The sequence below is a fragment of the Salvelinus alpinus genome, chromosome 2, assembly GCF_045679555.1.
Source record: "Salvelinus alpinus chromosome 2, SLU_Salpinus.1, whole genome shotgun sequence".
In the NCBI taxonomy this organism is placed as follows: Eukaryota; Metazoa; Chordata; class Actinopteri; order Salmoniformes; family Salmonidae; genus Salvelinus; species Salvelinus alpinus.
In genome coordinates, this window is record NC_092087.1 from 56,026,265 (window position 1) to 56,050,128 (window position 23,864).

The 23,864-nt window shown below is 42.7% G+C and overlaps 1 protein-coding gene across 13 annotated transcripts in view; it reads right to left on the reverse strand.

Annotated features, from left to right (window-relative positions):
- Nucleotides 1–23,864, reverse strand: part of LOC139565265 (ral GTPase-activating protein subunit beta-like) — an 85,803-nt gene that overhangs the window by 39,932 nt on the left and 22,007 nt on the right. For 9 of the 13 annotated variants that reach the window (XR_011672888.1, XR_011672887.1, XM_071385485.1 and 6 more), the window contains exons 4-12: nucleotides 20,044–20,213; nucleotides 19,557–19,743; nucleotides 17,421–17,552; nucleotides 16,810–16,991; nucleotides 15,888–15,944; nucleotides 12,468–12,616; nucleotides 11,980–12,196; nucleotides 3,985–4,186; nucleotides 1,048–1,215 (exon numbers count right to left, since the gene is read on the reverse strand). Coding sequence is in view for 11 of the 13 variants with exons in the window: in XM_071385485.1 (XP_071241586.1) it covers nucleotides 1,048–1,215; nucleotides 3,985–4,186; nucleotides 11,980–12,196; nucleotides 12,468–12,616; nucleotides 15,888–15,944; nucleotides 16,810–16,991; nucleotides 17,421–17,552; nucleotides 19,557–19,743; nucleotides 20,044–20,213 (1,464 nt within the window). In the remaining 2 variants the exon portion in view is untranslated. The remainder of the gene's footprint in view (nucleotides 1–1,047; nucleotides 1,216–3,984; nucleotides 4,187–11,979; nucleotides 12,197–12,467; nucleotides 12,617–15,887; nucleotides 15,945–16,809; nucleotides 16,992–17,420; nucleotides 17,553–19,556; nucleotides 19,744–20,043; nucleotides 20,214–23,864) is intronic. The other 4 variants (XM_071385519.1, XM_071385512.1, XM_071385494.1 and 1 more) reach the window with 1 other exon arrangement.

The window sequence follows — 23,864 nt, forward strand, 5'->3', positions numbered from 1 at the left end:
TAGAGCTAAATACAGTGACAACAGTAGTTGCTTCCAAAGCTGTATTCCCCCCCCCGCAAATGGATTTTGAACTGTTATAGCCTACAAATGCATTTTCTCTCAGAGTGCGGGGGAGAGGAAGAGAGTGGCACTCTCATCACAGCAGCAGGCCTGAGTGAAACAGCCGCAGGGCAGAGACTTTCATTACAGGAATCATAAGGATCATGCACATTACTGTTTGACCAAATCATGTTTTTAGCCTCCTAAAATAATAGGACGTTTGAAATGAGGTGAACGTGCAGCTCGCGCCGATGCGACCAATTATTAAAAAATGTAACTCGCACAGCCAATTTAAAGGGTCGCAAATTACGACTTAATGGTCACTGTCGGGAGCCCAGCCTCTTGATGACCCGGATGGAATCATGTGATCCTTCCTTAACCCATATGGGTTTCAGCCCATTCTAAAAATGGCTTTTGGGAACTAGAGTCCTCTATCCATCTCTATGATCTGGCTACAGTAGCCAAGACGAATGCTAGGCGTCTTTCTGGAGCCTATTCCTAAGTTGCTACTATATTAATAATTGAAAGTGTTGCTAGTCTGGACAGTTCCTGTGTGCCGTGTTGAATGCATCAACTCATGTACTGCTTATTAAATTGTGACTCGCGTGGTGGTGTTTGAATGAATGGCCAATCAGATTGCTCAATTATAGCTTTTTCCATGTGTAATCTAAACAACGCAGCGCTGACTAGGAAGCGACACTAGCAGTTTTCTATGGCAGACTGTGACAGAGCACATAAATGTCTAACTAGAACGCCAAATGTGCTGAAACATTACTGGCCTGGTCGACAAATTACTAGACAGACTTGATCCTGTCATTCAGTGTATGGCGTGAGACATTTAATAGAAAAACCAAAAGTAACAAATCTTGTACCGAACCGTTTGTTGTAATATCATTTCTTATAAGCAGTATAAGTGGTGTCAGCGCAGGAGAGTGCAGAATAATGAGAAGTATGGGGAATAAGTGTTCTTTCAGCAAGCACACCAAATATAGACGGTGCATTCCTCACCGGTCAGGGAGGACGTTCTCCAGGGCTGAGATGAAGTAGGGGACCACCACATTGATGCCCTTAATATCGGAGCAGAAGAGGGCTGAGGAGTTGAGGATGATGCTGGCCAGCACCGGTCGGCAGATGTAGTCGGAGATCTGGAGGCCCTGGATCAGAACCATGTAGAACCTGGGGGAGGAAAGAGACTGGAGGAGTCAGTCTGAAGCTAGAACACGTGCATGGAAAAGCTGTGGAAAAGGAGAACACAGCCATGTGGAACAGATTTAGAAACTTCATAGTAGTCTGGGTAGCCATTTGAAAGTAGTATGGGTAGCCATTTGATTAGATGTTCAGTAGTCTTATGGCTTGGGGGTAGAAGCTGTTTAGAAGCCTCTTGGACCTAGTCTTGACTTGCCGGTACCGCTTCCCGTGCTGGAGCAGAGAGAACGGTTTATGACTAGGGTGGCTGGAGTCTTTGACCATTTTTAGGGCCTTCCTCTGACACCGCCTGATATAGAGGTCCTGGAAGGCAGGAAGCTTGGCCCCAGTGATGTACTGGGCTGTACGCACAACCCTTTGTAGTGCCTTGCAGTCGGAGGCTGAGCAGTTGCCATACCAGGCAGTGATACAATCAGTCAGGATGCTCTCGGTGGTGCAGCTGTAAAACCTTTTGAGGATCTGAGGACCCATGACAAATCTTTTCAGTCTCCTGGAGGGGGAATAGGTTTTGTTGTGCCCTCTTCACGACTGTCTTGGTGTGCTTGGACCATGTTAGTGATGTGGACACCAAGGAACTTGAAGCTCTCAACCTGCTCCACTACAGCCCCGTCGATGAGAATGGGTCATGCTCGGTCCTCATTTTCCTGTAGTCCACAATCCTCCTTAGTCTGACCTCCCTATATGCTGTCTCGTCGTTGGTGATCAGGCCTACCACTGTTGTGTCATCGGCAAACTTAATGATGGTGTTGGAGTCATGCCTGGCCTTGCAGTCATGCGTGAACAGGGAGTACAGGAGGGGACTGAGCACGCACCCCTTAGGGGCCCTCATGCTAAGGATCATTTTGGCGGATTTGTCGTTACCTACCCTTACCACCTGGGGGCGGCCCGTCAGGAAGTCCAGGATCCAGTTGCAGAGGGAGGTGTTTAGTCCCAGGGTCCTTAGCTTAGTGATGAGCTTTGAGGGCACTATGGTGTTGAATGCTGAGCTGTAGTCAATGAATAGCATTCTCACATAGGTGTTCCTTTTGTCCAGGTGTGAAAGGGCAGTGTGGAGTGCAATAGAGATTTCATAATCTGTGGATCTGTTGGGGCGGAATGCAAATTGGAGTGGGTCTAGGGTTCCTGGGATAATGATAATGGCTAGAGACGTGAGTGCCACGAGTCGGTAGTCATTTAGGGTCGGTTACCTTAGTTTTCTTGGGCACATGGAATATGGTGGTCTGCTGTGTTTTTAATGTCTCGTTGGTAGGATATACGTGCTTTTAACATTTTAGCATGTTAACTACGTTACTACACTGAACGAATATATAAAAACGCAACACGCAACAATTTCACTGAGTTACAGTTCATTGTAAGGAAATCAGTCAATTGAAATAAATAAATCTATGGATTTCACATGACTGGGAATACAGATATGCATATGTTGGATGAATGGCACGACAATGGGCCTCATGGTCTCGTCACGGTATCTCCGTGCATTCAAGTGGAGCTCCCGAGTGGTGCAGCGGTCTAAGATAAGACACTGCATCTCAGCGCCACTACAGACACCCTGGTTAGAATCCAGGCTGTATCACAACCGGCCACGATTGGGAGTCCCATAGGGCGGCGCACAATTGGCCCAGCGCTGTCCGGGTTTGGTCGGTGTAGGCCGTCATTGTAAATAAGAATTTGTTCTTAACTGACTTGCCTAGTTAAATAAATGGTTAAACCAAATAAAAATTACCTTCGATAAAATGCAATTGTGTTAGTTGTCAGTAGCTTATGCCTGCCCATACCATAAACCCACCATAGGACACTCTGTTCACAACGTTGATGTCAGCAAACCGCTTGCCCATACGACACCATACACAGTCTGCCATCTGCCCGGTACAGTTGAAACCGGGATTCATCCGTGAAGAGCACACTTCTCCAGTGTGCCAGTGGCCATCGAAGGTGAGCATTTGGCCACTGAAGTTGGTTACAACGCCAAACTGCAGTCAGATAAAGACCCTGGTGAGGACGATAAGCACGCAGATGAGCTTCCCTGAGACGGTTTCTGAGAGTTTGTGCAGAAATTCTTCAGTTATGTGAACCCAGTTTCATCAGCTGTCCGGGTGGCTGGTCTCAGACCATCCCCGCAGGTGAAGAAGCCAGATGTGGAGATCCTGGGCTGGCATGGTTACAGTTGTGAGGCCAGTTGGACGTACTGCCAAATTCTCTAAAATGACATTGGAGGCGGCTTATGGTAGAGATATTAACATAAAATTATCTGGCAACAGCTCTGGTGGATATTCCTGCAGTCAGCATGCCAATTGCACGCTCCCTCAACTTGAGACATCTGTGGCATTGTGTTGTGTGACAAATCTGCACATTTTAGTGGCCTTTTATTATCCCCAGCACAAGGTGCAACTGAGTAATGATCATGCTATTTAATTAGTTTCTTAATGTGCCACACCTGTCAGGTGGATGGATTATCTTGGCAAAGGATAAATACTAACAGGGCAGTAAACAAATCTGTTCACAAAATTTGAGTGAAATAGGCTTTGTGTGAGTATGGAACATTTTTGGGATCTTTTATTTCAGCTCATGAAACATGGTACCAACACGTTCCATGTTGCATTTATATTTTTGTTCAGTATACTTACAAAAACAAAATACGTAATCTGTGGAGATTTGGGTACTCATTTAAAAAGAATACTTATATAATACTACTATATTGCCTTTCTGTTTTGACTGTATCACGGTAAAACATGTGGGTACCTGGACAGATAAACGGGCAGTATCTCCTCGCCAGTCTTCTTGCTGCAGAAGATCCTACAGAGGGTTCCACAGGCCTCGGCCCGGCCCGACTCGTAGTTGTCGGGGAACTCGTTGGCGTCGAACATGGGATTGGACACCATGGTATCTGTGGACATCTGGGAGCCCTTCCTCCTCAGCTCCACACCTGTCTGAGTGGCCAGGGCTGGCAAAAGAGAGCGAGAGAGAGAAGGGGGGTTCATAGGAAGAGGGGGAGTAGAAATAAGGGAAGGAAGGACACGAATGGAGGGGGTGAATGAGAGAGGGTGGGGGTAGAAAAGAGAGGACGGATAGAGAAAGGAGGAAAAGGAAAGTTGTGAGAGCGGACAGAAGAATGAGATAAAAATGGTGTGTTAGGTCATAGGTCAAAGGCAGAAACCACTGACACAAAGTGGATATGTAAAGTACCTGTTTTTCAATTGAAAAGAAACTGCAAAGTTGGGGGTAATTTTCCATAACTTCCAATAAGGCCTCTGAGCTCGGTGGTAGCTCGGTGGTAAAATGAATAATTATTTCCAAAATATGATGTTGTGCTAATGGATTCATCCAATGGAGGATATTTACTTTCAAGTCCATTGTTACTTACTTTGGCCTGACTGCTCTACTGCTGCAACCTTGATGAAATGTCCTGCTAGGATGGTCTCCATCCCAAATGGCACCCTATTCCATACAGCAGTGCTATGGGCCCCGGTCAAAAATAGTGCACTTAATAAGGAACAGGGTGCCATTTGGAATGCACCCCATACGGTTTGACAGGGAGCATTTACAATACTTCTGCCTGGGCATTTTGCTCTGCCGACAACAACCGATTTGGATTACGTAAAGTTCCATTATGTTTTCGGAGCCAAAAAGAGATATGTAAAACACACAGCAGCCTCTTTTAGAGCTCTGTGTAAAGCAGCCCACAAAGAGCTGATACAGGTGAATATATTTTCTCATCAATGGCAAAATTCAGTTTGCAATGTCTACTTATTAGTTCCTTGGAAGTTCACACGAGGCACGATATATAGCATAAATATATGGAACAGACATCCACCACATACATGTGTAACATACAGTACATACAAATTCAAGGTCATCAACTGAGGAGCAAAGAAAGCTACGGCAAAAAAAACGGAACGTTTGTTGGTTTCTTTGGAAAATAAGTATTAGTGTGTGAGATCCTTTGGGAAGGAGATTACATGGGTATGATCCAGGTGTAGCAGGTCAGTTTGATTCCAGGCAGAATGAGGGGGTGGTTTGGGACTGGCAAGTTCAGGGTCGTATTCATTAGAGCATACCATAGCAGAATGTTTTGCGATGGAAAACGAAAACAAGTGTTTCTTATCGGACAGGTTCAGGTAGTCCCTCTCCTTGTTTCCATCTGTTTTCTTCCATTTGGTGCCTAATGAATACACCCCTGGCAACCAGGGCGATGACAATGGGCACAAAGAAAATTCTAAACAAAAAAATGCCAATCAAATACAGGAAAACTGCAAGTTAAAAAAGGTACGGGAAGCCTGTATTCCTACTTACAAGACTTATAAGAAAGAAGAATTTGAACAAATGTAGCTGCAAAATAGAAAATGATATTTCTAAGTGCTCTTAACATCAGTGTCAACAAAGATAGACAGTCGAAACAACCATCATGACAAATAACTAACATGCAAAAACTGAAATTGAAAACTAAACCAGAAGATAATGAAATATAACAAAAAATGCAACAGCCTAGATTAGGGGTCGGCAACTTTTATGACTGGAAAAGCCAATACATTCAAGCCCTTTTCATGTGCAAAGGGGGCAATAGCACCACATACCAGTCAGATCAAATTACCACTAAATCTGACATTCAGGGTCACAGAGCAGAGCACAGCGGCTGTCTGGTGAAGTTGGAGAAAATCGAATCTTGTGAACATACAATAACATAGCGATATTACTTTTTTATTTAAAAACCTACCAACAAAAGAAATTAATTGAAATACCCACATCAAGCCCAGCAAGGAATGTAATAATCAAACACAGATACACAAGTATTATAATGAAAAAATAATGTTTGATGGTAATCAGTATAGAGTACCAGTCAAGTTTGGACACAAATCAAAATCAAATTTTAATTTGTCACATCACATGTGTTTAACAGATGTTATTGCGGGTGTAGCGAAATTCAAGGCTTTTTATTTATTTTTACTATTTTCTACATTGTTGAATAATAGTGAAGACATAAAAACTATGAAATAACACATACAGTGCATTGCGAAATTATTCACTCCCTTGGCATTTTTCCTATTTTGTTGCCTTACAACCTTGAATTAAAATAGATTTCTCTTTGGATTTCATGTAATGGACATACACGAAATAGTCCAAATTGGTGAAGTGAAATGAAAAAAATAACTTGTTTCAAAAAATTGCAGACCATTTTCAGCACCTTTGGCCTCGACAACGACCGTATTGTTTTGGAGAAAGTGATCTCTCGTGGAGCTGCCTATTTTGATTACAATGGCTGTCTTGATTTGTTAATCACATTTTTTCTTTACATGGTATATGGTAGGCGATAATAAAAAATAGAATAAGAAAATATGTTGTCCTTTTTACCCCTTTTTCGTGATATCCAATTGGTAGTTACAGTCTGTCCCATCGCTGCAACTCCCGTACGGACTTGGGAGAGGCGAAGGTCGAGAGCCATGCATTCTCCGAAACACAACCCCGCCAAGCCGCACTGCTTCTTGACACACTGCTCGCATAACCCGGAAGCCAGCCGCATCAAAGCGTCAGAGGAAACACCGTACAGCTGGCGACCGAAGTCAGCGTGCATGCACCCGGCAACCACAAGGAGTCGCTAGAGCGCGATGGGACAAGGACATCCCAGTCGGCCAAACCCTCCCATAACCCGGACGACGCTGGGCCGATTGTGTGCCGCCTCATGGGTCTCCCGGTTTCGGCCGGCTGCGACACAGCCCGGGATCGAACCCTGATCTGTAGTGACGACTCTAGCAATGCGATGCAGTGCCTCAGACCGCTGCGCCACTCGGGAGGCCCTAACCATTAGTATGGTTTTCTAAGATGGGTCCACCTTTTTTCTTTCCTCACCTTTGCTCCCCTCTGAGTGCCAGCTGTGAGCCTATAAAACAAATGATTATGTCAGCTAGATTACAAATATTCTATTAATTCACATCTAAACAAAAACTGGTATTTCTAACAGTTATGGAAAAAAAATCTTACAAATGTATTAATAAATAAATAGCATAATTTACTGGTGATATCTGGCACGAGATTTTGCTGGTCCGTTCTCAGGGCTTTGAATTTCGACACCCATATGTCCTTGTCCTTCCTGTATGTTGGCGAGACCGGACACTGTGTATTGCATATTGCCGCCTTTTGCAACTTGGCGTGAGAATATATCTAAGCCTCACACCAGTAGGTGCAGGTGCCTAGCTTAATTCCTAATGAAATGAAGTATTTTCTTTGATTAACCTTATTTTTTGGGGGGGTTACTAACTTTACCGATTTGAAAAATGTCATTAAAATAATAATAATCTACACACAATACCTGATAATGACAAAGGGAAAATGTTTCAGAAATATTTGTAAATGTATAAAAAATTTAAAACAGAAATACCTTATTTACTTAAGAATTAAGACTTTCCTATGAGACTCGAAATTGAGCTCAGGTGCAGCCTGTTTCCATTGATCATCCTTGAGATGTTTCTACAACTTGATTGGAGTCCACCTGTGATAAATTCAATTGATTGGACATGATTTGGAAAGGCACACACCTGTCTATATAAGGTCCCACAGTTGACAGTGCACGTCAGAGCAAAAACCAAGCCATGAGGTCAAAGGAATTGTCCAAAGAGCTCCGAGACAGGATTGTGTCGAGGCACAGGTCTGGAGAAGGGTACCAAAAAATGTCTGCAGCATTGAAGGTCCCCAACAACACAGTGGCCTCCATCATTCTTAAATGGAAGAAGTTTGGAACCACTAAGACTCTTTCTAGAGCTGACCGCCCTGCCAAACTGAGCAATCGGGGGAGACGGGGAGGTGACCAAGAACCCGATGGTCACTGACAGAGCTCCAGAGTTCCTCTGTGGAGATGGGAGAACCTTCTAGAACAGGGGTGGGCAACTCCAGTCCTCCAGGGCCTGATTGGTGTCACACTTACTCCATCCCTAGCAAACTCAGCTGATTAATCAAATGTATTCTAAACTGAAGATCATGATTAGGTGATTATTGGAGTCAGGTGTATTAGCTGGGGCTGGGGAAAAACCGTGACACCAAATCAGGCCCCCCTGTTCTAGAAGGACAACCATCTCTGCAGCACTCTACCAATCAGGCCTTTATGGTGGCCAGACGGAAGCCACTATGGTAGAGCGGCCAGACGGAAGACTGACTATGAAACAAGATTTTCTGGTCTGATGAAACCAATATTGAACTCTCTGGCCTGAATACCAAGCGTCATGTCTGGAGGAAACCAGGCACTGCTCATCACTTGGCCAATACCATCCCTACGGTGAAGCATGGTGGCGGCAGGGACTGGAAAATCGAGGGAAAGATGATCGGAGCAAAGTACAGAGAGATCCTTGATGAAAACGGGCTCCAGAGTGCTTAGGACCTCAGACTGGGGCGAAGGTTCACCTTCTAACAGGACAACGACCCTAAGCACGCAGCCAAGACAACGCAGGAGTGGCTTCAGTACAAGTCTCTGAATGTCCTTGAGTGCCCCAGCCAGAGCCCGGACTTGAACATCTCTAGAGACCTGAAAATAGCTGTGTATCGACACTCCCCATCCAACCTGACAGAGCTCGAGAGGATCTGCATAGAAGAATAGGAGAAACTCCACAAATACAGGTGTGTCAAGCTATTAGCGTCATACCCAAGAAGACTTGAGGTTGCAATCACTGCCAAAGGTGCTTCAACAAAGTACTGAATAGTTATGTAAATGTAATAAATCCGTTAAAAAAATATATAAATTTGCAACAAAAAAAACAACCTGTATTTTCTTTCTTATTATGGGGTATTGTGTATAGATTGATGAGGGGGGAAAAAGTATCTAATCAATTTTAGAATGAAGCTGTAACGTAACAAAATGTGCAAAAAGGGGTCTGAATACTTTATAAATGCACTGTAATCTAGAAATAACCAGGGAGCCGCAAGAGAAGGGTTGAAGAGCTGCATGTGGCTTAAGAGCCGCTGGTTACCGACCCCTGGCCTAGATCAACTGAAAAACCACAGTCCATCAAAATGGAGGATAGAAACAATGATACTGGCAGCCATCCTACCCATTTCTCACAATTGAAGATGAATACTAATATTAGCATAATCTGCAATAGGTGGCGGAAAACACATTAAGATTGACTGAATTCCCAACTGAAATTCCCTGTGGTAACTTGACACTATGAACTGTCCATTACTAAATGTAAGACCAGCTCAGGGTTTTATTTGTAGAGGCGCGAGTGGAAGACTGAGCTCGGCCTACAATCCAGGATAAATCAACACCATTACCGTCACACACCTTTTTGCCTGCTACTTTATCCAATTTAAGACCACCATTTCCTCATTTCCCATGATAAATGAAACTGGCTCAATAGTGTGGCTTGTGTGGTCCAGCAGTTAGTGCCGCAGACCCAGCCACACATGTAGGATCTTAATATGATCACTCTTGTTGCTGAGAATTTTCCTGTGCTTCATGATTTACATACATTTACTGAAAACACACAACAACAACATGGTTATATTAACAGTATTTCCTTTTTCATGTAGCCTAATTTTGGCGAGTTAATAGCCTAACCACCGAAAAGTGGTTGCAGGATTGTTTTGCTGCTGCGATAGTACTGATCAAATTAAGATCTGACATCTGTATACCATTGACTTGATCTCTCTGCAACCTTTCCAGTCTACTCTTCACAGTCCGATCCCAATAAAACCACCAAGACGAAAAAAGAAACCTGTTCAATGATGTAAAGAAAGAGGCTGAATACTAAAATGTATAAGGAAATTAACTTGAACAAAAATAACACTATAGGTGCATCTCAATAGCTTAAGGTGGATTAATATTGTCTCATTTGCTTCATATCCACTGGTGTGAAAGAGCCGAAATGGCAGATGAGCATCCTTACCCTTACCAAATGGGCCACATTCAGCAGGCAAACGTGGAACATTCATTTCCAAATTGAAATAGAGCTGACATGGTTGTTCTATATAATACAGTTCTATGCTGAACAAAAATATAAAACGCAACATGTAAAGTGTTGGTCCCATGTTTCATGAGCTGAAATAAAAAAAAAATCCCAGAAATGTTCCATACGCACAAAAAGCTTATTTCTCTAAAATGTTACAATTTGCATACTGACTGCAGGAACGTCCACCAGAGCTGTTACCAGAGAATTGAATGTTCATTTTTCGACCATAAACTGCCTCCAATGTCGTTCTAGAGAATTTGGCAGTACGTCCAACAGGTCTCACAACTGCAGACCACGTGCAACCATGCCAGCCCAGGACCTCCATTTCCGGCATCTTCACCTGCGGGATTGTCTGAGGGGGGGTGGGGGGCCTTATTCTAAAAATGATTAAATTGTCCCCCCCTCAACCTACACACAATACCCCATAACGACAAAGCAAAAACAGGTTTTTAGAATAAATAAATGTATTCAAAATAAAAAACTGAAATATTTTATTTACCTAAGTATTTAGACCCTTTACTCAGTACTTGGTTGAAGCACCTTTGGGAGCAATTACAGCCTCGAGTCTTCTTGGGTACAACGCTACAAGCTTGGCACATCTGTATTTGGGGAGTTTCTCCCATTCTTCTCTGCAGATCCTCTCAAGCTCTGTAAGGTTGGATGGGGAGCATTGCTGCACAGCTATTTTCAGGTCTCTCCAGAGATGTTCGATTGGGTTCAAGTCCGGGCTCTGGCTGGGCCACTCAAGGACATTGACACTTGTCCCAAAGCCACTCCTGCGTTGTCTTGGCTGTGTGCTTAGGGTCGTTCGCCCCAGTCTGAGGTCCTGAGCACTGTGTAGCCGATTTTCATCAAGAATCTCTCTGTACTTTGCTCCGTTCATCTTTGCCTCGATCCTGACTAGTCTCCCAGTCCCTGCCTCTGAAAAAACATCCACACAGCATGAATGCTGCCACCACGCTTCACCGTAGGGATGGTGCCAGATTTCCTCCAGACGTGACGCATTGCATTCAGGCCAAAGAGTTCAATCTTGGTTTCATCAGACCAGAGAATTTTGTTTCTCATGGTCTGAGTCTTTACATGCCTTTCGGCAAACTCCAAGCGGGCTGTCATGGTTGTTGGTCATCTCCCTGTTCTTGGGGACCGTCAATGCTGCAGAAAGTTTTTGGTACCCTTCCCCAGATCTGTGCCGCGACACAATCCTGTCTCGGAGCTCTACGGACAATTCCTTCAATCTCATGGCTTGTTTTATCTCTGACATGCACTGTCAACCGTGGGACCTTATATAGACAGGTGTGTGCCTCTCCAAATCATGTCCAACCAATTTAATTTACCACAGGTTGACTTCAATCAAGTTGTAGAAACATCTCAAGGATGATCAATGGAAACAGGATGCACCTGAGCTAAATTTCAAGTCTCAAAGCAAATGGTCTGAATACTCATGTAAATAAGGTATGTGTTTGTTATTTTTAATACATTTGCAAACATCTAAAAACTTGTTTTTGCTTTGTCATAATGGGGTATCGTGTGCAGATTGTTGAGAATTTTTTGTTTTTGATACATTTTAGAATAAGGATGTAACGTAACAAAATGTGGAAAAAGTCAAGGGGTCCGAGTACTTTCCGAAGGCACTGAATATGAATGTTCCACAACATGCCCTGCTGAACACATTTTTCAAAGCTAAAGAACAGGCTACAATAAAGGAGAGGAAGACTCTTTAGACTATTGAGTACAGTACAACACAATTCTAGTCAAACCAGTTTTTGACCAATTGTTGACCCTTAACCTCTGACCCTTGCCTTACCAGTCATGCTGTTGTCCCGGCTCAGGCCTGCGTGGAGCTTGCAGTGCACCAGCGCGGCGTCAAAAAGCCACTGGCCAAAAAGGTTGAGGACACTGTTGACCTTGGGCCTGGTGGGGGCAGGCAGCGGCCGGGGCTCTGAGCTGGTCTGGTTGGGGCTGGACAGGGGGGAGGTGGAGGACGGCTGGTGGGACACTTTGGGTTGGTGTGTTATGCTTGCCTGGGTGGGTAGGGGAGGGGGTGGTAGATAACCATGAATTTATTAAATTAACTATCAAACAGGCACAGTAAAAATAGGAATATTCAGTCACATTAACATTTACTCATTTTTTTTTAAAGATTGAAAAAACATTATTTGGCAAAGGTATGAAGTCTTTTTCCCATTTTACTTCAGTTCTCCATTTTAAATCTGATACAAATGGGCCAAATTAGGAAAGACTAATAAACAGCAGCTCAAAAGAAGTACAACAAACTCTGGGGTAGGAACCTACCGTTGAGGTTTTACTGGCCGTCTTTGTGACCCCTGTGGGTTTGTGGCGACGGCTGTGAGGGGGCGTGGTGGTGTTGGTGGTGGGCGGCGGCATGCTCAGTCTGTTGACAGGGGTGGGCGGGGCACTGTCCGACCGGGGACGGGAGACACCTGAGGGAGAGAGAGAAGGAACGAGGCACAGAGGACATTCAAGTGTTTGAAGTGAAAACAGCAACAACCAAATCATGGCCTGTTTCCCAATGTTAGTAACGTCAACATCGGCAGCGTGTAATTTTTGTGATTCTCCTTTCCTCCACAGACAGAAGAAAAAAAATCTGCTTAAAATGCACAAGCCATCTCATATGGATGGGTGTCTTCTTTGTTGCAAGATACTCACAACAGATAAAGTAACTTTAAAAATCAAAATGATTCACATTCTCGCTTCATTGCCAAGATGACCAATTTTGATTGACAACAGTTCACTTATTCAGTAGCTTTGCATAGCCTATCAAACATTACAGGCATATACAGTTGAAATCAGAAGTTTACATACACTTAGGTTGGAGTCATTAAAACTAATTTTTCAACCACTCCACAAATGTCTTGTTAAAAACTATAGTTTTGGCAAGTCGGTTTGGACATCTACTTTGTGCATGACACAAGTAATTTTTCCAATAATTGTTTACAGACAGATTATTTCACTTAAAATTCACTGTATCACAATTCTAGTGAGTCAGAAGTTTACATACACCAAGTTGACTGTGCCTTTAAATGGATTGGAAAATTCCAGAAAATTATATCATGGCTTTGAAAGCTTCTGATAGGGTAATTGACATCATTTGAGTCAATTGGAGGTCTACCTGTGGATGTATTTCAAGGCCTACCTTCAAACTCAGTGCCTCTTTGCTTGACATCATGGGAAAATCAAAAGAAATCAGCCAAGACCTCAGAAAAAAAATTGTAGACCTCCACAAGTCTGGTTCATCCTCTGGAGCAATTTCCAAACACCTGAACACCACGTTCATCTGTACAAACAATAGTACGCATGTCTAAACACCATGGGACCACGCAGCCGTCATACCGCTCAGGAAAGAGACGAGTTCTGTCTCCTAGAGATGAACGTACTTTTGGTGCGAAAAGTGCAAATCAATCCCAGAACAGCAAAGAACCTTGTGAAGATGCTGGAGGAAACATGTACAAAAGTAGCTATATCCACAGTAAAACAAGTCCAACATCGACATAATTTGAAAGGCCGCTCAGCATGTAAGAAGCCACTGCTCTAAAACTACCACAAAAAAGTAAGACTACGGTTTGCAACTGCACAAGGGGACAAAGATCATACTTTTTGGAGAGATTTCCTCTGGTCTGATGAAACAAAAATAGTACTGCTTGGCCATAATGACCATCGTTATGTTTGGAGGAAAAAGGGGGAGGCTTGCAAACCGAAGAACACCATCCCAATTGTGAAGCCTCAGAGGTGGCAGCATCATGTTGTGGGGGTGCTTTGCTGCAGGAGGGACTGGTGCACTTCACAAAATAGATGGCATCATGAGGGTGGAAAATTATGTGGATATATTGAAAGCAACATCTGAAGGCATCAGTCAGGAAGTTAAAGCTTGGTCGCAAATGGATCTTCCAAATAGACATTGCCCCCTAGCAACTTCCAAAGTTGTGGCAAAATGGCTTAAGGACAACAAAGTCAAGGTATTGGATTGGCCATCACAAAGCCCTGACCTCAATCCTATAGACAATTTGTGGGCAGAACTGAAAAAGCGTGTGCGAGCAAGGAGGCCTACAAACCTGACTCAGTTACACCAGCTCTGTCAGGAGGAATGGGCCAAAATTCACCCAACTTATTGTGGGAAGCTTGTGGAAGGCTACCCGAAACATTTGACCCAAGTTAAACAATTTAAAGGCAATGCTACCAAATACTAATTGAGTGTATGTAAACGTATGACCCACTGGGAATGTGATGAAAGAAATTAAAGCTGGAAATAAATCATTCTCTACTATTATTCTGACATTTCACATTCTTAAAATAAAGTGGTGATCCTAACTGACCTAAGACAGGGAATTTTTATTAGGATTAAATATCAGGAATTGTGAAAAACTGAGTTTAAATGTATTTGACTAAGGTGTATGTAAACTTCCGACTTCAACTGTACTTACTGTTCCCTTACTGTCCACACTGACAACACATTACCGAGTACCACTCCATATTTTCAAGCATGGTGGTGGCTGCATCATGTTATGGGTATGCTTGTTCTCGTTAAGGACTGTGGAGTTTCAGGATAAAAAAAATAAACTGAATGGCACGAAGCATAGGCAAAATCCTAGAGGCAAACCGGGTTCAGTCTGCTTTCCACCAGACACTGGGAAATGACTTCACCTTTCAGTAGGACAATAACCTAAAACAAGGCCAAATCTACATACGAGTTGCTTACAAGACAGTGAATGTTCTTGAGTGGCCAAGTTAGTTTTGACTTAAATCTGCTTGAAAATCTATGCAAGACATAAATGGTTGTATGGCAATGATCAACAACCAATTTGACAGAGCTTGAAGAATAGATGGGCAAATGTTTCACAATCCAGGTGTGGAAAGTGTTTAGAGATTTAGCCAGAAAGATTCACAACTGTAATCGCTGCCAAAAGATGATTCTGACATGTATTGGGGGTTGAATACTTATCTAATCAAGATAGTTTTTTTCATACATTTTAGACGTTTTTTTCCACTTCGACATTCATATTGTGTAGATCGTTGACTAAAAATGACAATTAAATCAATTTTAATCCAACTTTTTAACACAACAAATGTGGAAAAAGTTGAGTGGTGTGAATACTTTCTGAAGGCACTGTATATAAAAATAACAAGAAATACAGGGGTAGAGAAGAGAGGTCTTCAGGATTGAGACCGTTTGTCACTGCTGTCCTGATAGTGATTATGGATTCAATTGATTTGGACACAGCCACTAAGTGCATGCACCAGCTAGCTTCACCACACAGTCAGATTTTTGCGAGCCCCAGGAAATCCAACAAAATGCTTCAGCTCCCTTTATGATTGGTTGGGAGCACACTACTACGGAGTACCATAGGAGGGCATGGAGGGAAGCCTTTCTCTAAAGTTGTTCTTAGACACAGCGAAACCTGAAGGAAAGAAAGCTGTCAAAGCACAGCCTGGAAAATCACAACACAGTCCAACTAACCAACCAGCCATGACAAAATTGACCAATTCTTCTGGCAGCATCGATCAAAATTAAGAATCAAAACAGCTTCGCAGCTTGTCTTTCTGACACAGTGAATAATGTGTTTTTCCTAGATGTGTATGAATAGGTTGTTTTTGTGACTGTAGAAGTGTGGCACCACACTATAGGGAATCTTGTTTGTTATATACATAATGTTAGTGATTGGATTTCATTGGGTTAGATCTGGTTTAATAGTGTACCTAGAGGGTGAAGTTTGTCACGTATATTGGTCCTAGGAGACAACACTAGTGGTGTTTCTGGGAAAGAAGAAAAATAACAAAAGCTGAAGCAGAAACACAAAATGGCAGGTTAGTTATTGGGCTAAATGACTGTTCAACAACTCAAGCCATGTTAGGTATTTATTAGAGACATTCTGTGTGTTTGGGCACTGTAGAACATAATTGGCCACATAGCTAATACTAGTTTGTGATTTTCAAAATGAAAACTGATACATTAAACAAAAGAAAAATCTAAGTAGACTTGCGCTGCCGTTTCATTAAACATGGGGATGTCAAGAGATTTAGGGAGGTATATAAGCCTTCACTGTGACAGTGCTTAGATGAAGTATAGGGCAAAAACGCAGGGAGGTCTGCTTGATGTTTTTTATTTTTCAAAATCTAAACCCTTTTACTCCTGAATTGAATGCTGAAGTTTATTAAGTCCCATAAGGCAGTTTCTCTCTAATCTCTCTCTTTGCGAGTCCGACACCTAGCCAGAAGGAAACATATACGTGGCCTCTTATTTCAGATGTGATCCAGCAAAACATGAGGATATGAAAGTATTGGATAGGTTCAAGCAACAGGGCAAAATCTCCAGCCTATTATGGGAGAAGGAACTACTACCATACCTATCCAATTTTTTCACGGCCCGTATTCAGAAAGCGTCTCATAGTAGGAGTGCTGAGCTACAATAATCTTATTCATTATGATCTATGAGGCAAAACTGATCCTAGATCAGTACACCTACCCAGATGCCTACTCTGAACTGTTTCATGAATACGGGCCCAGATCTACATGAAGTGCCTAAGGGAAAGGGCTAGGGGTTGTCTCTGGACAGTGCCAAAGTGAAACGTAACAGTATATGCAATGGAGAAAGAAAAATGATAAAGTGAGGTAGTCTTACCCAGGAAGGCATCCACCAGGCAGCTGACCCCCCGCATGGCCCTGAAGAAGATCTGGGGCAGCTGATTGAGACAGGGATGCTGCTGGATCACCTCCTGGGGCACGCCGCTCACCCCCAGCAGCTGCTCCTGGAACTTTGGCGTGGAGCTGACCGTCAGCGGGTTGCTAAGGTCCACCGGGTTACTGCAAGAGGAAGAGAGGTAGAGGGGACTGTTAGCATAGGGGTGCAAAAACGTTGGTTCTGGGCTGGATTTCCCAAAGTCTGTAGGTAAAGTAATATGTTATTTCTCTCCACAACCTAGACGAAAACAACTGCTAGAGAGTAACAGTTAAATTGATGTAGCCTAAGATCTTTAGGTTACAATTTTGGAGGTCCATTAAGAGTCTAGAATCATTTTCAGATCCCATTTTTTGATTTTATGTATTTTTTTGTATGTTCTTCATCAAAAAGACCCAATAAGCTCCTTCCAGGATACGTTTCTTAAATGATGATTGAAGAAAGTTATACTATTTCATCGGGGAGCAATTACACAGAATACAGTATAGATCTGAACAGCAATACCTCCCATGCTGTGCCACACATATACAGATAGCTAGCTCCGTGGGACTCACCTCAGCATCTGAAGAAAGCGGAACCAGGTCTGAGCCACACAGTCGTTGTCCATCTCAGTAGGGATCATGTTGGCGTCCTCCTCTGGGACTTTGAACGGAGGGAAGGATGGACCGTAGGTGAACCGCAACAGTCTGTGCCAAAACAGAACATTTAATGAATCTTATGAATACATTTACATAATTAATGTTTGATATTAATTTGTGCTTATAAATCAGCTAATAATCCATTATCAAATACTTTAACCATTAGTAAAGTGTTTATAAATATTCCTGCATGTACGTGTACAGTGCCTTCAGAAACTATTCATAGCCCTCGACTTATTCCACATTTTGTTGTGTTACAAGCCTGAATTCAAAATGGATTAAAACGATGGTTTTTCTACACACAATACCCCATGACAAAGTGAAAACATGATTTTAGAAATGTTTACAAATGTCTTGAAAATGAAACATAGATATATCTCATTTAAGTCAATACTTTGTAGAAGCACCTTTGGCGGCGATTACAGCTTTGAGTCGTGTTGGGTGTCTGTATCAGCTTTGCACATCTGGATTTGGGGATCTTCTCCCATTCTTCCTTTCAGATTTTCACAAGCTCTGTTAAGTTAGATGGGGAATGGCAGTGAACAGCAATCTTCAAGTCTTTCCACAGATTTTCAAATGCGATTCAAGTCTGGGCTTTGGCTGGGCCACTCAAGGAGTTTCACATTCTTGTTCTGAAGCCATTTCAGCGTTGCTTTGGCTGTATGCTTGGGGTTATTGTCCTGTTGGAACGTAAATCTTCGCCCCAGTCTGAGGTCATTTGCACTCTGAAGGTTCTCATCAAGGATTTGCCTGTATTTGGCTCCATTCATTGTTCCCTCTATCCCTACCAGTCTCTCAGTCCCTGCCACTGAAAATCATCCCCATAGCATGATGTGCCACCACCATGCTTTACGGTAGGAAAGGCGTTAGACGGGTGATGAATTGTTCCTGGTTTTCTCCAGACAGCACTTTGCATTTAGGCAGAATCTTTTCCATTGTGCTCCAAGTCTTTCAAATGCCTTTTTGCAAACTCCAGGCATGCTGGCATGTGCATTTTTCTCAGGAGTTGCTTCGGTCTGGCCACTCTCCCAAAAAGGTCAGATTGGGTTAGTGCTGTAGAGACAGTTGTCCTTCTGGCAGGTTCTCCCATCTCAGCCAATGAACTCTGTGGTTCTGTCAGAGTGGTCATTGGGGTCTTGGTCACCTACCTGACCAAGGTCCTTCTTTCTCAGTTTGGTCGGACAGAAAGCTCTAGGCAGTCTGTGTAGTTTCATACTTTTTCCATTTCCCAATTATGGAGACCACTGTGCTCTTGGAAACGTACAACACTCTAGAAATTGTTTTATACCCTTCCCCAGATAGAATTATGACGAGCCATCTGTCTCCGAGATCTACGGACAGTTCCTTAGACTTATATAGACAGGTGCGTTTCCTTCTAAATCATGTCCAAACAATTTAATTGGCCACATGTGGATTCCAATCAAGTTTTAGTTACATCTCAAGGATGATCAAAGGAAATTGGATGCACCTGATCTCAATTTGGAGCGTCATAGCATAGAGGTTTGACTACTTAGTGTCTAAATTAGATAATTCTAATCAAGAGAAAACAGGTTAAAGGTTAAAAAAAAAAAATAATTAAATACAGAAAATAGTCCTGATCATACAGTATAGGCCTAGACAATATCCAAAACAACAAACAATACACTGAATTCATACATTTTCAGTAATTTAAATTGTGAACACTATATCACAACTAATTCTTCCAATCTGGGAGGTAAAACCAGTAAACCCAATTCAAATCGTTTCACTGTGTATTTCGTATGGAATCAAGGCATTAGAATGTACCAGAGGCTTGTCTTAACAACCTGAGGGGATTCTGGCTGGCTGATTTTCTATTTGGCTGGATACTCCATGTGCTTGTAGAAAACACAGGTTAGTTGTTGACAGAAAAAACTCCTGCCTGTTATCCAATTAATTTGGTCTTACCTGAAGGTGTCCAATAAATCCACGCACATTGTTTAAAAAAGCTAATCATATGTTTAAGCACTGAGCTTAAACAAAAGCCTGCAATCCCAGGGTTGGCAACCCCTGTTCTTGTTGTGGTGTGGCTACCTGGAGGTGAGGGCGGCGATGACCTTGCTCCACTGCTCCACCACGGGCGGGTGGTGCCTCCAGTTGGCCAGCATCTCCCTGGCCGTCTTCCAGTAGGGCGGTGTGGGGAAGCAGCGCATGCAGGCCAGGAACCACACCTCAAACAGCACACTGATCAGCTTCTCAGCCAGCTTCTCCGCTATCCCACCTGAGCGAGTTTGGGGGATGGGGGACAGGGTGGAGTAAGGATGAATTTGCATCATCCAAAATGTCTAGATGGGGAAAAATGCTCCCACACAACATCGTCATTTGCTTCTAACTAGTAATATTAACAGCAAAGTTACTTAATTTATCAAAGCCAAAAAGATTATGCGGCGAATCCTAACATCCACATATTGGTCATGGTATGATGTCAATGGAAGACTAAAATGTGACCGAAGTGGATGTGAGGAATTGCCCCACAACACTACAAAAAGTACTCTAATTGCGTCTGTTCCACTTGGCTGACCTCCGACTGTGGGCGGGGCCAGCAGGGTGTCGTTGATGCGCAGCAGGAAGAGCAGCAGCACCTCCCAGGTCTCCCGGGCCATGCCGCCGCCCGATTCCCTGGCCAGCTTTTGCACCGCCGTCAGCACCTGTTGGCACAGCCGGAAGTGCATGGGGCTGTAATGCTCTGGCCTGAGAGAGGGAGGTAAAGAAAGAGACAGTAATGGACCGCATTTGTAAAAGGAAGCGGAAATATACACTCCATTGACCATTCCCTCTTCAATGCTCCGTTCCCCTAAGCCTTGTGATTTAGTTTGATGAACTAATGGAGGGTATCTGTCCCTATTTAGAATTACCATGTTATTTAAGCAAAGTAGGTTCAAATCAAATCTTATTAGTCGCATACACATACTTAGCAGATATTGTTGGTAAGGCCTTAAACTGATAATTCGCCCAACTTACAAAATAAACAAAAACAACAAAATAAAAGATTGTTTATCTAAAACAAAGTCACATAGATTTGAGAATGACGTGCAAAATATGCTAATTTAAGTACATTGACTAGCATGGGATTTGTGCAACAAATGCAAAGAGCCTGACACCGTTGCCCGATCTCTCCTACAATCCAATTAGATGCGAAGCGCACATACTGGACAACGACGACATTCAAGGGAAGGCAACAGGCTCCTTACTTACTTACTTTATTGTCCCCATGGGGAAATTTTGTTGCAGTGTCATGTACACATTAAAAGTGGCTTTAAATACAAAACAAGATTGACAATACAACTTTCAATAACAGTCACGCACCAATAAATAAAATAAAATTTAAAATTTAAAAAAGAAGAAAAGACTAGCCTCCATGGTGCGACAATGGGAAAAAGTCGACCCGAGCCAAAGACAGGGTTAGGTAAATAAACCTGAAAACCCCCTGGGAAGACTGCAGGCGCAAACAGTAGCTGATGGGTCACATGTGGAATGTGCTCTGTTTCAGGAAACTATGTCGCAAGTCACGACTTCACAGGAGAGCCGTTTGAACGTACATTTTTTTATCAAATTGCGTTTTTTTGGCAGAAATGCCTACTCGAACATGTGAACTTTCATGTGCCTTAATAACAAACGTTTATGCCAACTGTGAATACGGATAAAATGGTTAAATTAGGAGCCTAGTTGGTTAAGCCACAGAAAAAGTAGGCAACCTTCCCGCTAGCCATGATTGGCTGAGATAATGAGTGGGCTGGACACTACTGTCTATTTGAGCTGGTCAGTATGGGTAGGATGGGTAATCCTGTCTAACACAGGTTTGTTTTTTTATGTATCGCGTATTAAAACTTAACAAAAACACTCCGGTATGCAAGTATCCATATTATAGTTCATTGTTTAGCTAGCTAACGTTAAACGTCTAACCAAAAGACCAAGTTAAAGCTTGCTGGTTAGTTAGCTAACGTTAGCTGAGGTTAGATGGCTGGCTTGCTAGCTAACATTAACTTAAGTGTATGAACTGTGTGCAATGCAATTTCGCATAGCTTTTGTTATAGCCTAATGTTAGCTAGCTAACATTGTCATAGCTAAAGTTAACAAAATAGGTTAAAATCGGTTTGTATTGCTAGTACTCTATGGTTTGGGATTATGGTTAATTGTTTAGCTGGCTAGCTAACTACATGTCTAAACAAAAGACCAAGTTAAAAATAGGGATAGGGTCTAGTTTCCTGAATTTCCGCCTGACTGACGTGCCCAAAGTAAACTGCCTGTTACTCAGGCCCAGAAGCCAGGATATGCATATAATTGGTATCATTGGATAGAAAACACTTTGAAGTTTCTAAAACTGTTAAAATAATGTCTGCGACTATAACAGAAATGATATGGCAGGCGAAAATCTGAAAGACAACCAGATTTATTTTTTTATATAATGGAAATGGAAATCTATTGTTTCTATGTAAATCCGTCTCCCAGATTGTAATTCCTATGGCTTCCACTAGATGTCAAGTCTTTATTCAAGGTTTCAGGCTTGATTTTTGAAAAACAAGCACGAATTTGGAGTTTGGGTGAGAAGAGCACCGGAACATTATCAGTCTTTCAGCGTTCGAGGGAGAGGGTGCGTGCTTACAATTTTTCCTTTCCTATTGAACATACTACTTTCCATATGAAATATTATAGTTTATTTACATTTTAGAGTACCTGAGGATTAAATAGAAACGTCGTTTGACTTGTTTGAACGAAGTTTAGCGGTAGCTTTTTGGATTACTGAAATGAATGGTGCCAACTAAACAGACTTTTTGGGATATAAAGAAGGATTTTATCTAACAAAACGACCATTCATGTTGTAGCTGGGACCCTTGGGATTGCAAACAGAGGAAGATCTTCAAAAGTAAGTGATTTAATTAAATCGCTATTTGTGATTTTATGAAGCCTGTGCTGGTTGAAAAATATGTTGATTTGGGGCGCCGTCCTCAGACAATCGCATGATATGCTTTCGCCGTAAAGCCTTTTTGAAATCGGACAACGCAGTTAGATTAACAAGAATTTAAGCTTTTAAAATGATATAAGATACTTGTATGTTCATGAATGTTTAATATTACGATTATTTATTTGAATTGTGCGCCCTCCAATTTCCCGCTAGCGGCTGGTGTCCCGCTAGCGGGAAGTCTATCCCTAAGAAGCTTGCTGTTAGCTAGCTAACATGACGTGTATGAACTGTGTGTAGTGATGTTCTCTCAGAATGCCATTTCACATCCATTGTATCAGTAGAACACGCTTAACTCCCTTCCACCAGTCATACAAAGAGAACGGTCTAATGCCTCTCATCAAAAAGAGAGCTGACCCAAGCAAGCACAGGTTACACCTGAAGCATGACGACTTGCAGCGAGTGGTGAACTTCAACAACTACGCAGAGGATAATGCAATAGTATTACCAGGACGTCACCCAAAACAAAAACACTTTGGTGGAAAGCTGCTGCCATCCCATGTGACAAAAGCAGCAGTGTGGCGTCTCTACAAGGAATCGATGACAACACTTGGTATGTAAAGCAAAAACACATTTTGATTATTTAATTGACCTGCAACATGATTGAAACTACTTTTATTGATCTCACATTACTTCTGTATTTTCCAGAAGCTGTTAAGTCAGCCAAGCTGAAGAAGCAAGAGCAGCATCTCCTGCTTGTTCAGAGTGAGCGGTCCGTCTACCAGAAGATGGTTGCTGACTGCAAAACCACCTGTCAAGACCTGCAGTTGTCTCTGGGGGGGCCCCACTGAACCAGCAAGCAAAGACATAAGATTGCATTACAGCTTTGATTTTGCTCAACAAGTAAGCAACATTTGATATATATGGGAGGGAGGCAAATACCTTTCACTGAACTGTGTGCAGAAAGACTGACAGGGGTGAGACAATTCATTGTAATTTCTCTTACGGTTCTTTTGTTGTTTTCAGGTGCACTATTGTTTCCAGGTCCCATCTACTTTTTAACTCGTCGCAAGTGTGGCTTGTTTGGTGTTTGCTGTGACGGAATACAACAAGTCAACTACCTGATTGATGAAGGCATGTCATCCAGCAAAGGCAACCACACCAAGTTTGCCCCCGGCTGGTGTCAGCTTCATCAAGCAGCGCTTCCGAAAGACCAGAGTGAACACTTTGTCTGAGATGTTGTGCAGGGGTCAACATCCCACAGCTGGTTGGACTGGAGGATAATACGGTGCTGGTGTAAAGCTATTGCTGGCAACAACACCTGACTCCGTACTTCAGGCCGCTGCCACAGATCAAGCAGTACCAGCACTTCAGGTGAAAATAATTTTTCATTGAATTGTATGAGGTTATTCTTCTTATATAAACTTGGGAGGTGAATTGAT